A 13,970-nucleotide genomic window follows, 5' to 3' on the forward strand; every position below is an offset into this window, starting at 1 on the left:
GCGGGGTGTCGTGGAGGACGGCATCAGCTAGGAGACCTGGAACCACCAGCCTGAGGAGGGAAACATGAAAGGAGGGTGAGATCCGGTAGAGATGATAGGTTCCCTCATTGACTCTCTGGAGGACCTTGAAAGGCCCCACAAACTGGTGGCTCAGCTTCCACAGGGCGGGAGGTTCCTGTTGGGGAGCCAGACGCGATCACCAGGATGGAACACGGGAGCCTCACTGCGGTGGCGGTCCGGCTGATCCTTCTGACGGCGGACGGCTAACTGGAGCCTCACGTGGGAGGTGTTCCACACCTCCTCTGTGCCGGAAACCACTCGTCCACTGCAGGAGCCTCGGTCTGGCTCGGAGTCCACCCCGTGTCAGCCCAGTGGAGGAGTGTCAAAGTGAGTTCTGGGCGTATTCCACCCAAGGAAGGAACCAGGCCCACTCTCCACGCTGGTTCTAGCAGTGACTCCTTAGGAACCTCCCCAGCTCCTGGTTGGTCTTCTCCACCTGTCCGTTGAACTGAGGCTGGTACATGGATGTGAGGCTGACCGTGACCCCCAGGTTCTCCATAAAGGCTTTCCAGACCCATGACGTGAACTGGGGACCATGGCTGGAAACGATGTCGTCAGGAAGCCCATAGTACTGGACGACCAGCTGGAATAGTGCCTCAGTGACCTGGAGAGTGGTAGGTAGACCAGAGAGAGGGGTAAAATGGCAGGATTTAGAGTATCTGACAACAACAACCGTAATGGTAAAACCATCAGACAGGTGGAGATCAGTTACAAAGTCTATGGACAGATGTGACCAAGGCCGCTGAGGTAGTGGAAGGGGAAATGTTTCCCTGCTGGAGCGTGCTGGGTAGATTTGGATTGGGTACATATGGAGCATGAGTTGACATAGTGGGTGATGTCCTGCGCCAAGGTGGGCCCCCAGTACTTCTTGGAGAGGGATTGGATGGTGTGGGTGATGCCTGGGTGTCCAGTGGCGAGGGATGTGTGTGACCAGGTCAACAGCCGATCTCTTAACCCCATGGGGACGTAGATGCGTTCTGGAGGGCAGGTAGCAGGAGCGGGTTCCCTCTCCAGAACCTGGCGTATGTCTACATCTACGTCCCAAAACACGGGGTCAACGATATGGGAGGAGCAATTGATGGGCTGGAGGGCACTTACTGGACTCTCAACCGGCATGGAACCACAGGGTACGGGAAAGCATGTCCTCCGGCATCCTGGTCTGCAGGCGGTGATTTTCATCCTCGACCTGGGAGATGGTGGGGTTATGACGTTGGAGCCACGGGAGGCAGAGGATTGCTTTGTGTACGGGTGCGGTGGTGATGAGGTAGGGAAGGCTTTCCTGGTGCATGGGTCCCATGGTGAGGGTGAGGGGTGCTGTGATGTGCCGGAGAATAGTTGTATATCTATTGTAAAAACAATTAAGTAGATGCTTTTCCACTTAGAACTGGCAGGTTCGCTAGACCTTATTCATGGTTTCCTTGTGGTACAGCTGGTGGAATTTATTAGGGAATGAAGTCAAGGTCAGAATATGGCACATCTGTAGACTCTCCACCCAAAACGAATAGCAGGTGAATAGCACTCTATTCTCATGCATAAGTTCAAGGTCAGAATACACATTGAGAGAAAAGTGCATTTACGCGCTCAGGTCAGAATGGGGGGCCATATAGAACTGCATTTACCTCTCAAAGCATGTTTGCTGTAAGGCCGCAAACCTTTTACACATTCTCTGAGGTTTCCTGTATTGGTTTCTCCTCTGCATAATTCTTTGAAAAGCTCTGTTCTAAAGAGACAGCTTATGGGCCAAGGGTTTAAAGAAGAGGAATTGGGTCCAGCTGAGAGTTGAGAGGAGAGGAGCTGAGAGGAGACATCTGGGCTGCTCATGTTGACATCACATTAGTTATATCCCAAAGGACATGGACTCATCTAGTGGGTCATTCACCCTCTGGGATCTGGTCACACAAATGTGCCACAAAATACTTTTAAAAAACTTGCTTTTGTCCACAAACAAGCAATCTGAAATGAACCCTTTCCTGCTTTTTTTAAATTTACAGTTAAACTAAGGAATGTGTATTCAATAGAAAATAATGACAAACACTCAATGACAAATGCTATTTTCGGAGTTTGAGTTCTCTATTTTTAATGTGATGACAACTAATTGCAGTCCTCTGGTGTTATAATTTAACAATGAAAAAAAAAAAAATTCTGCTATATTATGAGTATTTAAAGTACTTCATATGAGTATTTAATTTATATTATGAATATTTATAGTATTTTGAACGACTATTTCAAGGAACATCCAACACCTTTCCGGTTCTTTATTACCTTCCGGAACCTATACTCATTCCAGTAAGTCTTTGTAAGCTTTGGGGGGGAAAGCAATCACCCTGCAAACTGTAAATGCCATGCTGTGAGTAATATGTACCTAATTAATGCCAGAGCTGAGGCAACCACCATTACATTTCCAGTGACGAGGCAAACGTTAAACGTTGATTATTATCCGTTATGATACGGACGGTTAATTGCAAAACATTAATTTGTCTTACAATAAGATGAACCACAATGGATTAAGGCAATCACAATCATGGGGATCTAATGTTAGCGGTTGCGTGGCAAATGTCATGTAATTCGAGAACGTTCTCCAAACGACCCCTCCGCTACTCGTCGGCTTGGTTCCCCTAGTAACCTTGTTACCATGACTATGGCCCTGTATTTTGAACATGGCTCTCTCAACATCATACATCGTTTGTTTTTTTAAAAGTGAAGGGCAAAATCATCAAGCATCACTTCTAAGCCATCAGTGTACTGTATTAAACATGTCCAGTATGTGACTCATTTGCACTGATCAAGCTCTAACTCAAATGGGCCTGCTACTCTTTGTTCATATTCTTGTTGTTGTACCTGCTTCAGATTTACTGGCAACTCCTTGAAGTCCACCATGTTTTTTTTGGACACAAGACAAGGAGAAAGGACTAACATGTTCTCACAAAGGGTTTGAGTCAGCTGTTCTGTCCCAACTGCCAAGTCCAATGATCCATCTTCTTGGAAAAGAGAGCCTAGAAAGATAAGGGCCCTCTTAGGCTAGTAATAAAATCAACATGTATTTGTCACATGCTTCGTAAAACAACAGGTGTAGACTAACAGTGAAATGATTTCATGTGGGTCCTTCTGCAACAACAGTAAGTCCACATACTGTATATCTGTTGCTCTTCACAGCTACGCTTGCTTACGCGTTCCTCCATCTTTTCCACTTGACTTGTTACAAACCAACAGTTCATTCTGACATTCCATTTCTTTTGAGATGCTCAAGGACCAGGTTTTAAAGTATTATGTCTCTGTTATGTCAATTTAGAGAATTGACGAATGACTTAAGATTCACAAGGCTGTTGATTGATATGCTTGACAGGAATCAGAAAGGACCTGTCTGTTTTTTCTTCCAGCCAGTGACTCAGTTACCTGGCCTGCCGCCTGAACCTTGGGAACCACCCACACTGTAAAGCTACAGACAGACAGTCACCGGAAGAAAATCCCTACCATTGTTTCCTTTCGGTTATAACAACATTGGACCTTGGTGATCCAGCCGCACTGCTTGTCTGCAGACAAAGACAGACAGACCGACAGACAGGAAGAGAATCCAACCAGCCAAGGTTTCCACTGAAGAGAAAGCCAGGAAAGCTCTTTTGCCAAGCAACAGCCTTGTTTACAGTTTGTTTGCCCTCTGTTGTCACGATCGTCAAAGGGAGAAAGAGAGGACCAAGGCGCAGCGCGTGAAAAATACATCTTCCTTTATTAGAAGAGAGAAAAGAAACACGAAACGAACAACTATACACAAACTAACAAAATAACAAACTGACGACCGTGAAGCTATATAAACAAAATGGTGCTGACACTGACCATTACACACTGACATAGACAATTACCCACAAAACAGCTAAAGCCTATGGTTGCCTTAAATATGGCTCCCAATCAGAGACAACCATAACCAGCTGTCTCTAATTGAGACCCAATTCAGGCAACCATAGACTTTCCTAGACACCTACACTGAACACTAAACCATCTACTCTACTAAACCCCCTAAACATTACAACACCCTAGACAATACAAAAAACACACAAACTTCCCCATGTCACACCCTGACCTAACTAAAATAATAATGAAAACAAAGATAACTAAGGCCAGGGTGTGACATCTGTGGGTGGATTTCAAACCATTTCATGGAATAAAATCTCAGTACATGTTCTAACAGGGGTGGATGTTTCTTCCTTAAATAAAACAAAATAAAATCTCAACCAATGCACCAATAGGTCCGCTGTGTCACAGTGAATTGGTCCATAGTTGGATTTAAAAAAAATGTGTAAGGCCTTATTTTGAAATCTCAGAAAGCACAGTAATCTCTCTGGTTTGTTAATTTCTCACAGGTCTCCAAAGGGATGTTTTCTCCCACAACACCCACACAGTATATTAAGAACATCTCAGTAAGATGGAACAATCTTTTTGAATGATAAATCATGTTTTTTTAGTGATTCAGTAGTGATCAGATCATCTAGGATATGCTGTATAGGGAAGGGATGTTTATGTGACCAGGAAAAACTCCTTTCACCCAAGCTAGGGGAATCTCGCTATACCTGCAACTAGGGCCCGGAGTTTTCCTTGGTCCGTTCACATGGTCAGGAAAAACTCCTGGCCCTGCTTATGAACCTCCAAGAAACCTTTCAGTTAACTCTTCCAAATACGACCATGGACCATTTACAATATGAGGCTACATGAGCTTCACAGTGCGAGTTTATTCACATCTTAGTGCTGAGAATGGTGTGAATGTGGAAGAATAAAACTTGAACGTCACATAAAGAAATTATTCTAAACTAATTGCGGAGTTGCAGTGAACTAGCAATGACCTCAGGGTAATCTCTATTGAGCCAAAAGTGCATTCATCTACATCCATCTCACCACAACGGGGCAGAGTTGGAGTACTCAAAGGAATTCCTATTGTGTGACTGTTACCCTGGAAAGACTTCTAAAACTTCTCTCCAGAGTGGTTAGGAGTTTGACACTGTAAGTACTTCCAGAAACTGAAATCAGGAAATATTCCCTTGGGGATGGCGTAGTGAGTGAGTAAAACCATTTCCAAGCAAATCTGCTTCGACGCAATAGACTGACACTTAGAGTAGTGTTTCAAATGGTAGGTCTGAGACCTACACGTTTCTCACAGCTACTCTCTTCTGGTCGAGGCCTGACTAAGGACTTAGTCTAGGCATGAAGGTCATTTTAAACGGCTCTACACTCTTAGAAAAAAAGGCGCTAGCTAGAACCTTAAAGGGTTCTTTGGCTGTCCCCATAGGAGAACCCTTTCCACAGAGGGTTCTACCTAGAACCAAAAAGGGTTCTCCTATGGGGACAGCTAAAGAACTCTTTTGGAACCCTTTTTTCTAACAGTGTAGGCCTAGGTGGAACTGGGGAGAAATGCATTTATGAAACTTTCTAGTAGGGCATTTAAAGCCCCTTGATTAAGACGCATTAGCTGTAATCGATCAACCAAGTTGAATGGTAAACATAGGATTTGATCACCATACTAGAGCTAAATATAGTTAAATACAGTCAAGCGAGGGCTTGTCTGTAGAAGATACAGGTTTCTAATCAACAATGACATAGAATCATTCTATCATTCATTTGTTTTTTTTCATGCTCATTACAGTACAATGAACTGTATACAGTACATATGTAAATAATGCATCTCTTCCAACTGTTGCCACAGTTGGAATCAAATATTTTTGATATAGTTTAGACCAAAGATCCTTTGCTTTACTGCTCTGTCTCTTGCCCTCTGGTCAGACTACATACTCCTTGGAGAGAGGATGGGCCCTGGTCAAAAGTAGTGCACTGCATTGGGAATATGTGCCATCAATCTTTGACCTTATAGTTCCTGAGTTAGTGGGTTGACTGGAGATGTCGGTTGGCTACCATCCTTCTCCATGTGATGAGTGGCTTTGATGAACAACCCTTTTTTCCCCTCACCCACTTTTCTGTGGGAGTCTGTATTACATACTTCATTGATGTGTGGAAGGAAAGGGGGAAGAGAGAGAGGTTATGTAAAGTGAGTCACCGCGGCTCTGAGGGGTTCACTCGTGGACTGTGGCGCCACAGCAAATAAACCTGAAGAGGTGCGCAATGGGTGATCGCTAGTCTTCATGGAGACCACGGCCAGCCCATACTCTCTGAAGCCGCTTTCTGGGAAAACCCCTCTGTGAGGCTGAGCGTACTGGAGAATTTGCTCCTCCAGATGTTCCTGCAGTCTACCCCCCTCACATACACAAGAACCCTGAGACCAACGGCGTAACTTTGAACCTGACCGCCCCAATATACAACACAATGGCCCCCCTGGGAGATATATAACTGTGAAATGGTTGTTTCTAGTGAATTTTGAAGGGGAAATACATTTCCTGATTGTTTGTTCAACCACAACTGAAATACCAAAAAAGTCTGTATTACTTTAAACTGTTGGTCTAACTCTAACAATTCAGAAGGGAACCATGCTTGGTAATTTTTTTGTAGAACGACTGAGGAAGTCAATTCTGCGGTGTGTTCAGTTTGACGGAACGTTGGCTACATTGCATAACGATTTGCACTGAATTACGTTTTCCTAAACATTCTTCAACGTTCTTGAACAGACTTTGAGGTAGCATTTGCTCCATTTGATGGGTGTGGCTTGAATCAATGAGTGACGTATTTGACGGGCAGCGGTGCATTTTCAAACCACAAACGAGCCCTTCCCTGTTTTTCGACTGGTAATTCTGGACAGCACCGTTGCTGTTTAATTGAACGCTGCATTTCATTTTTTTTTTATACTGAACGCAGACCTGGTGACTTTTCTACTCCAAAATTCATGAAAATCAAATAATGGTGACACCATTAAAATTAAATTTTCCCCTCCAAAAATGTGCCTAAAAATGTGTCCAGATGATCAGGCTGGTGTGTCATTTAGAAATAAGCATTACCATCTGTAGCCCAACTGATGCAGAGTGGTGGCTATAAATAAATCAGCTGAAGCATGTGGCCATCTGTATTTGTGATAATCATTAGCTAGATCAGCACTTCCCAAACTTTTTCAGTCATGGCCCCTTTTCATCCATGGAGGAACATCATATGCCCCCTCCCCCATGCTCCCTCACTTCCCCCAATTGAATAAAGTGCTACTGTTGTCACAGAAAATATGGTATAAGAATACCTTTCACTCATCAAGAAACAATACATACAAACACCAGTACCTGGTTTCCTTCCATGTTGAAACCAAGAAGAACAATTGTATAAAGAAATAATAAACCACTTTACTGCTGTGCAATGTCACATGCATCTCTATCAATAAAGACTAGGGTTGGCCAATTTCCTTTGTAGATTTTCCGTTGAAATAAATTATGAAGGTGGTTCTGGAGGTATTCTTAGGGTGATTATTGGGTTGCATAAACATGACGAGTGTTCCACATAAATAAGGAGGATAAGTTGCTGCCGCTGGTCGGAGTCGGTGAGACAGGCAGGCAGGCCTCCTCTGACTGAGAAGAGAAACAGGCCTGCTTGAGTCTGCTGCCTGAGGTTCAGAGGAACTTCCCTTCTCTAAGTCTGTAGCCTAATAGAAACCAGTTGTTTGAAAGTTTAAAATACTGCTAACGTTGTCAGGGAACTCAAAAAATACCCATTTCCAATTATCTCTCGTTTTGAGAATTAACGCATGTGCATCTAGCCACGTCGCAATATCAACTTTCTCTACTTAAAAAATATATTTTTGTGCTTATGAATTGACCATGTCAAATGGGAGTGTTCTTCTTTATTTGTTACAAGTTAGCTCACAAAGTTAAGGGTTTGTTAAGAAGAGAAAGAGAGAGAGATTCTTCAACGTGTGTTTTGTCAGTCCGTCAGATCAGAGGCAGTAGGGATCAATTAAACACCAGGCACGTTTTATTGATACTGTACAGTGCATTCAGAAAGTATACAGACCCCTTCTCCTTTTCCACATTTTGTTACGTTACTGCCTTATTCCAAAATGTATTTCCTCATCAATCTACACACAATACCCCATAATGACAAAGCCAAGACAGGTTTTTATAAATATTTGCAAATTTATTAAACATAAAAACAGATACCTTATTTACATAAGTATTCAGACCCTTTGCCATGAGACTCGAAATTGAGCTCAGGTGCATCCTGCTTCCATTGATTATCCTTGAGATGTTTCTACAACTTGATTGGAGTCCACCTGTGGTAAATTCAATTGATTGGACATGATTTGGAAAGGCACACACCTGTCTATATAATGTCTCACAGTTGACAGTGCATGGCAGAGCAAAAACCAAGCCATGAGGTCGAAGGAATTGTCCGTAGACCTCCAAGACAGGATTGTGTCGAGGCACAGATCTGGGGAAGGGTACCAAAACATTTCTGCAGCATTGAAGGTCCCCAAGAACACAGTGGCTTCCATCATTCTTAACAAAATGTGGAAAAAGTCTAAAAACTTTCCGAATGCGCTTTAAGCGCGTGAATTGGACCATTTTCCTCTCCTGCTAAACATTCAAAATGTATCGAGAACTTTTGTACGTCAAGGAAAACATATGAGTAAAAAGCACATTATTTTCATTGGTAATGTAGTGAAGTAACAGTAAAAGTAGTTTAAAATATGAATAGTAAAGTGAAGTAGAGATGCCCCCCAAAAACGACTTAAGTAGTACTTTAAAGTATTTTTACTTACAGTGGGGAGAACAAGTATTTGATACACTGCCGATTTTGCAGGTTTTCCTACTTACAAAGCATGTAGAGGTCTGTAATTTTTATCATAGGTACACTTCAACTGTGAGAGACGGAATCTAAAACAAAAATCCAGAAAATCACATTGTATGATTTTTAAGTAATTAATTTGCATTTTATTGCATGACATAAGTATTTGAAAACCTACCAACCAGTAAGAATTCCGGCTCTCACAGACCTGTTAGTTTTTCTTTAAGAAGCCCTCCTGTTCTCCACTCATTACCTGTATTAACCGCACCTGTTTGAACTCGTTACCTGTATAAAAGACACCTGTCCACACACTCAATCAAACAGACTCCAACCTTTCCACAATGGCCAAGACCCGAGAGCTGTGTAAGGACATCAGGGATAAAATTGTAGACCTGCACAAGGCTGGGATGGGCTACAGGACAATAGGCAAGCAGCTTGGTGAGAAGGCAACAACTGTTGGCGCAATTATTAGAAAATGGAAGAAGTTCAAGATGACGGTCAATCACCCTCGGTCTGGGGCTCCATGCAAGATCTCACCTCGTGGGGCATCAATGATCATGAGGAAGGTGAGGGATCAGCCCAGAACTACACGGCAGGACCTGGTCAATGACCTGAAGAGAGCTGGGACCACAGTCTCAAAGAAAACCATTAGTAACACACCACGCCGTCATGGATTAAAATCCTGCAGCGCACGCAAGGTCCCCCTGCTCAAGCCAGCGCATGTCCAGGCCCGTCTGAAGTTTGCCAATGACCATCTGGATGATCCAGAGGAGGAATGGGAGAAGATCATGTGGTCTGATGAGACAAAAATAGAGCTTTTTGGTCTAAACTCCACTCGCCGTGTTTGGAGGAAGAAGAAGGATGAGTACAACCCCAAGAACACACTGTGAAGCATGGAGTTGGAAACATCATTCTTTGGAAATGCTTTTCTGCTAAGGGGACAGGACGACTGCACCGTATTGAGGGGAGGATGGATGGGGCCATGTATCGCGAGATCTTGGCCAACAACCTCCTTCCCTCAGTAAGAGGATTGAAGATGGGTCGTGGCTGGGTCTTCCAGCATGACAACGACCCGAAACACACAGCCAGGGCAACTAAGGAGTGGCTCCGTAAGAAGCATCTCAAGGTCCTGGAGTGGCCTAGCCAGTCTCCACACCTGAACCCAATAGAAAATCTTTGGAGGGAGCTGAAAGTCCGTATTGCCCAGCGACAGCCCCGAAACCTGAAGGATCTGGAGAAGGTCTATATGGAGGAGTGGGCCAAAATCCCTGCTGCAGTGTGTGCAAACCTGGTCAAGAACTACAGGAAACGTATGATCTCTGTAATTGCAAACAAAGGTTTCTGTACCAAATATTAAGTTATGCTTTTCTGATGTATCAAATACTTATGTCATGCAATAAAATGCAAATTAATTACTTAAAAATCATACAATGTGAGTTTCTGGATTTTTGTTTTAGATTCCGTCTCTCACAGTTGAAGTGTACCTATGATAAAAATTACAGACCTCTACATGCTTTGTAAGTAGGAAAACCTGCAAAATCGGCAGTGTATCAAATACTTGTTCTCCCCACTGTAAGTGCTTTACACCACTAGGAGTTATTGCTCCATTCTCCTTACCAGGGCTTGCCAAAGTCGGTCCTTTGGCACTCCTGGGTGCACGTTTTGGTTTTTGCCCTAGCATTACACAGCTGATTAAAATAATAAAAGCTTGATGATGACTTGGTTATTTGAATCAATCAACTGTGTAGTGCTAGGGCAAAAAACAAAACATGCACCCAGTGGAAACCCTGCACCTTACAAGCCTTGCTCAACTTTTTTCCCTTCACAAACCATGGCCTCTGAGGACGAGGCCAAAGCAAATGCATCATTGGCACGGGGGGGGATCCAATCATACAATTTTGAATTGAATAGTACTGTATAGTGTAAAGCCACAGAACGATGAATGCATCAAATTCATCATGGTATATTATTGAGGGATTCAAATTGGCCTGTCTGTAATATTAGTAGGGTCATGATCCCCCTGTCCTCCCTGCAACTTAAGTGCCTGCCTGATATGAGGCAAAGGCTTCATCCCAATTAGATGGGACTTTATGGTGCATGGCCAGTGATGATTATCTTTCATTTGTTCACAGAGCCAAATTATTTCAACCTCCTTCCCCTTTGTCTTCTAAGTCTATATACAGTATGTGCAAGTCAGAGAGGAGAGACAGAAATGATGGATATGTTTTGCATGTTTCATACATCATATTGAATGTAAAAGAAACCCAACCTTTGATCTGATCATTTCTGTCCTTTTTGATCTGGTAATGAAAATGCATAAAACCTCATGTCATTATGTTTCATGTAGTTACATTTTATTTCAAATAATTTCCTGTCACATAAGGAATTCTGTGAAGAAAAAACACATAAATATATATACATAAATATTACAATCTAAGTCGAACAGTTGCACAGTAGAAACAAATAAATAAATGCTAATAAATACAGAAATAAATAGACAAATTTAAGCATTGGATAATACAAGACTACAACAGCTTCTCCATCAGTGATTGTGCAAAGCAGTCCTTTTCCATCTCGTTATTCTTTCTACTCAAATGCCGTGAACAGGAACCTCTTGGTGTGTCCTTGACTTCAAGACACAGGCTCAACTTTTGCAAACCTCAATACCTCAATCTTCACATTGAGCGAGGCTCTTTCCCAGGCCACAGGTCAAGCTTTCCAGTCTTGATTCTGACTGACTTCCAGTCCAGTATTCATCTTCAGTTGCCCCTCCATACTTCTGACCAACCAGTACTGAGGAGGAACCTAGTGAGGCTACCTGGTTTCCAGTGTGTGCTTTTCAGCTTGTTTCCTATAGACTTCTTCTTTGTGTCCCATTCGCCACTTGCAGTGGGCCTTAACCAACCGTAACCAGCCTCAACCAGCATTAACCAGTCTTAACCAGCCTTAACTGGTCTTAACTGGCTTTGACCTGCCGACTGATCTCCAGGTAGGTGATGGACTTGAGGAAGCGAGGGTAGCAGTCTTTCTCCATCAGGGCGTAGATCTTCTCCTGGGCCAGGCTGAAACAGGACTGGCTGGGGCGCTCCAGGTTCTTCTTGGTGATGGCTTTGGTATCATGGTCTAGGTTGACCTGGGTAAAGAGGGCAATTTGATTAATATGTGTTTAACAATAAACTAAGTGTTATTGAGTATTGTTCATGTACAATTAGTAAATTATGTGTGTGTGGGCGCATATATTTATGCAGTGTACATCCAATCCATGAATTCCCCTTCAAACATATTCTGTATGTAGTCAGAACAATTGAATCATTATATTTATACTGTATATTGATATTTACCTCTCTTGGTGCGTCACTGCAGACAAACTCCTCATAGATCTTCTTAGCCTTAGCGGATAGCTTTGAGGAGGGCTTGGTTATCCTGTAGTCTTCACAGGCCAGGTAGAAAGCTATGTTCTCCTCACTAAACTCTGACACCAGGAAAGCTCTGAACAAGCACAGTCCATCTGGAAAAGAAAAGATGAGATTCACTTTCAACTGTGTCGATTTTTGATATTTGGAAAAAGCTGCATTTCCTATAGTGTTTAAGTATGAATAGTATATTTTAATGTGATATTATGAGTGCATCCTGATACTGCTCTTTGGGCTATTTATTCTGGCTATATGGGGTACCAGCTACATGGCTTTTCCTATACACTTTTGCAATGCACATCTCTACAAGATGTACTTCTGAGCCTGTACAGTATGCCCAATTAAGTATGCTAAAGATGCAGGATCTTAATTTGACCAGTTTCTCACAGCAGGAAAATAATCCCGCAGCAACCGGAATAGGGAATAATTGAGTGGGTTATAACTAATGGACATTTTTGAAGGGGTTGACACACTTTTAGCTTTTTAAAAATAATTTCCTGCAACAACAGGGTGATCAAATTAAGATCCTACATTCGTATATCATTTAGGCAAGAGAAGTGATCAGTATGATAACCCATATCAATAATCAGACTTACGTTGGTTGGACAGCAGGTTCTCAAACGACTGCCTCCATTTTAAGGGTTCGTCCATATTTAACCTGTTGATAAAAAAGCGTCAGGTTAGTTCACCCAGTCCTAAAAATATTTGTTAGCATTTATTTAGCATAGTATCCTAAAGTTTTTTTTCATTTCCGATGCAAAATTTCAATCATGACTACATTTATCACTATTCAATTTAGATCAGGTTTAAAAATCTATATAGAAATGGAGTATTCTGAGCTAAAATATCTTACCTTATTTTGTCAGTCTTGTGTGAGTCACTGATGATGCTCAGATCTGGCTTCTGTAGAAAGCTTCTAAAGAGAGCTTTGAGTTCCTTTGCCCTGTGAAAACAGAGAAACCATTTACATTAGATTGATGCAATCATTCACATCTTATTTACAACTGTCCATCCAATTTCCCCATGAAGTAGCTATATAATAATTCCCATCGATGTAAATCCAAAATGTAACCCAAATCCAGGGACGTATAATGAGATGGTAGAAATAGTAGAGATATATGACAAAACATACCTCTCCAGACATGTGATAGGCAGTGATTCCAGTTCTCGGCACATGGTGGGAGATGATGAGATGTGATCCTTTGTGCTGCTGTGCTGTATTTCTGTAGTGTTCCGGAGCTTTTAGTCTGCGATGGTTCTAACACTGCAGTGAAACTAGTTCTCAGTGTGGTCTACTGCCTGTGTGTGAAGAGTGTGTTTTTATAAGGCAGCCCCCTCTGTGACATCACGCCTCTTAGCCAATGACACGAGGACCGTGGGAGGAGAAAAAAATACTCCCTCGTTTCATTTTATTTTTTTATTTTTTTGGGGGGGGGGGGGTTGACCATCACGTGTGTGATTAGAAAGAAGGAAGCAAATATAAGCAAGCATATTATATTAAGCAAGCATAATATAAAGTGAATTGCAAATCCACACAATCATTTATTTAAATGTGTTGCATGGTTTGAGTTTATTTCCAGCCCTCAAGCAAAAAAACATCTGTTTGAAGTTGTACTTAGAACACGTTTGCCACTGCAATAAATAATTGTTATGATACTGAAATTACTATAACATTTTGGACCAGTTTCCGAGACGCATATTAAGCGTAGTCCTGATCTAAAAAGCATGCTCAATAGTGAATCTCCATTGAAAGTGCATTTTAGTCCAGGACTAGGTTAAATGGCTGGATGTCCGGGAAAC

At 42.4% G+C, this 13,970-nt stretch overlaps 1 protein-coding gene across 1 annotated transcript; it reads right to left on the reverse strand.

Moving 5' to 3' along the window:
• Positions 1-11,089: 11,089 nt before the first annotated feature.
• Positions 11,090-13,449, reverse strand: LOC120055473 (regulator of G-protein signaling 5-like). The gene is made up of 5 exons (XM_039003333.1): positions 13,303-13,449; positions 13,024-13,113; positions 12,767-12,828; positions 12,099-12,265; positions 11,090-11,890 (listed from the first exon to the last, which is right to left on the reverse strand). The coding sequence occupies exons 1-5, from the start codon at positions 13,344-13,346 to the stop codon at positions 11,714-11,716; spliced, it is 540 nt and encodes a 179-aa protein (XP_038859261.1). The 5' UTR covers positions 13,347-13,449; the 3' UTR covers positions 11,090-11,713.
• Positions 13,450-13,970: the final 521 nt, after the last annotated feature.

This window comes from Salvelinus namaycush, chromosome 11, assembly GCF_016432855.1.
Source record: "Salvelinus namaycush isolate Seneca chromosome 11, SaNama_1.0, whole genome shotgun sequence".
In the NCBI taxonomy this organism is placed as follows: domain Eukaryota; kingdom Metazoa; phylum Chordata; class Actinopteri; order Salmoniformes; family Salmonidae; genus Salvelinus; species Salvelinus namaycush.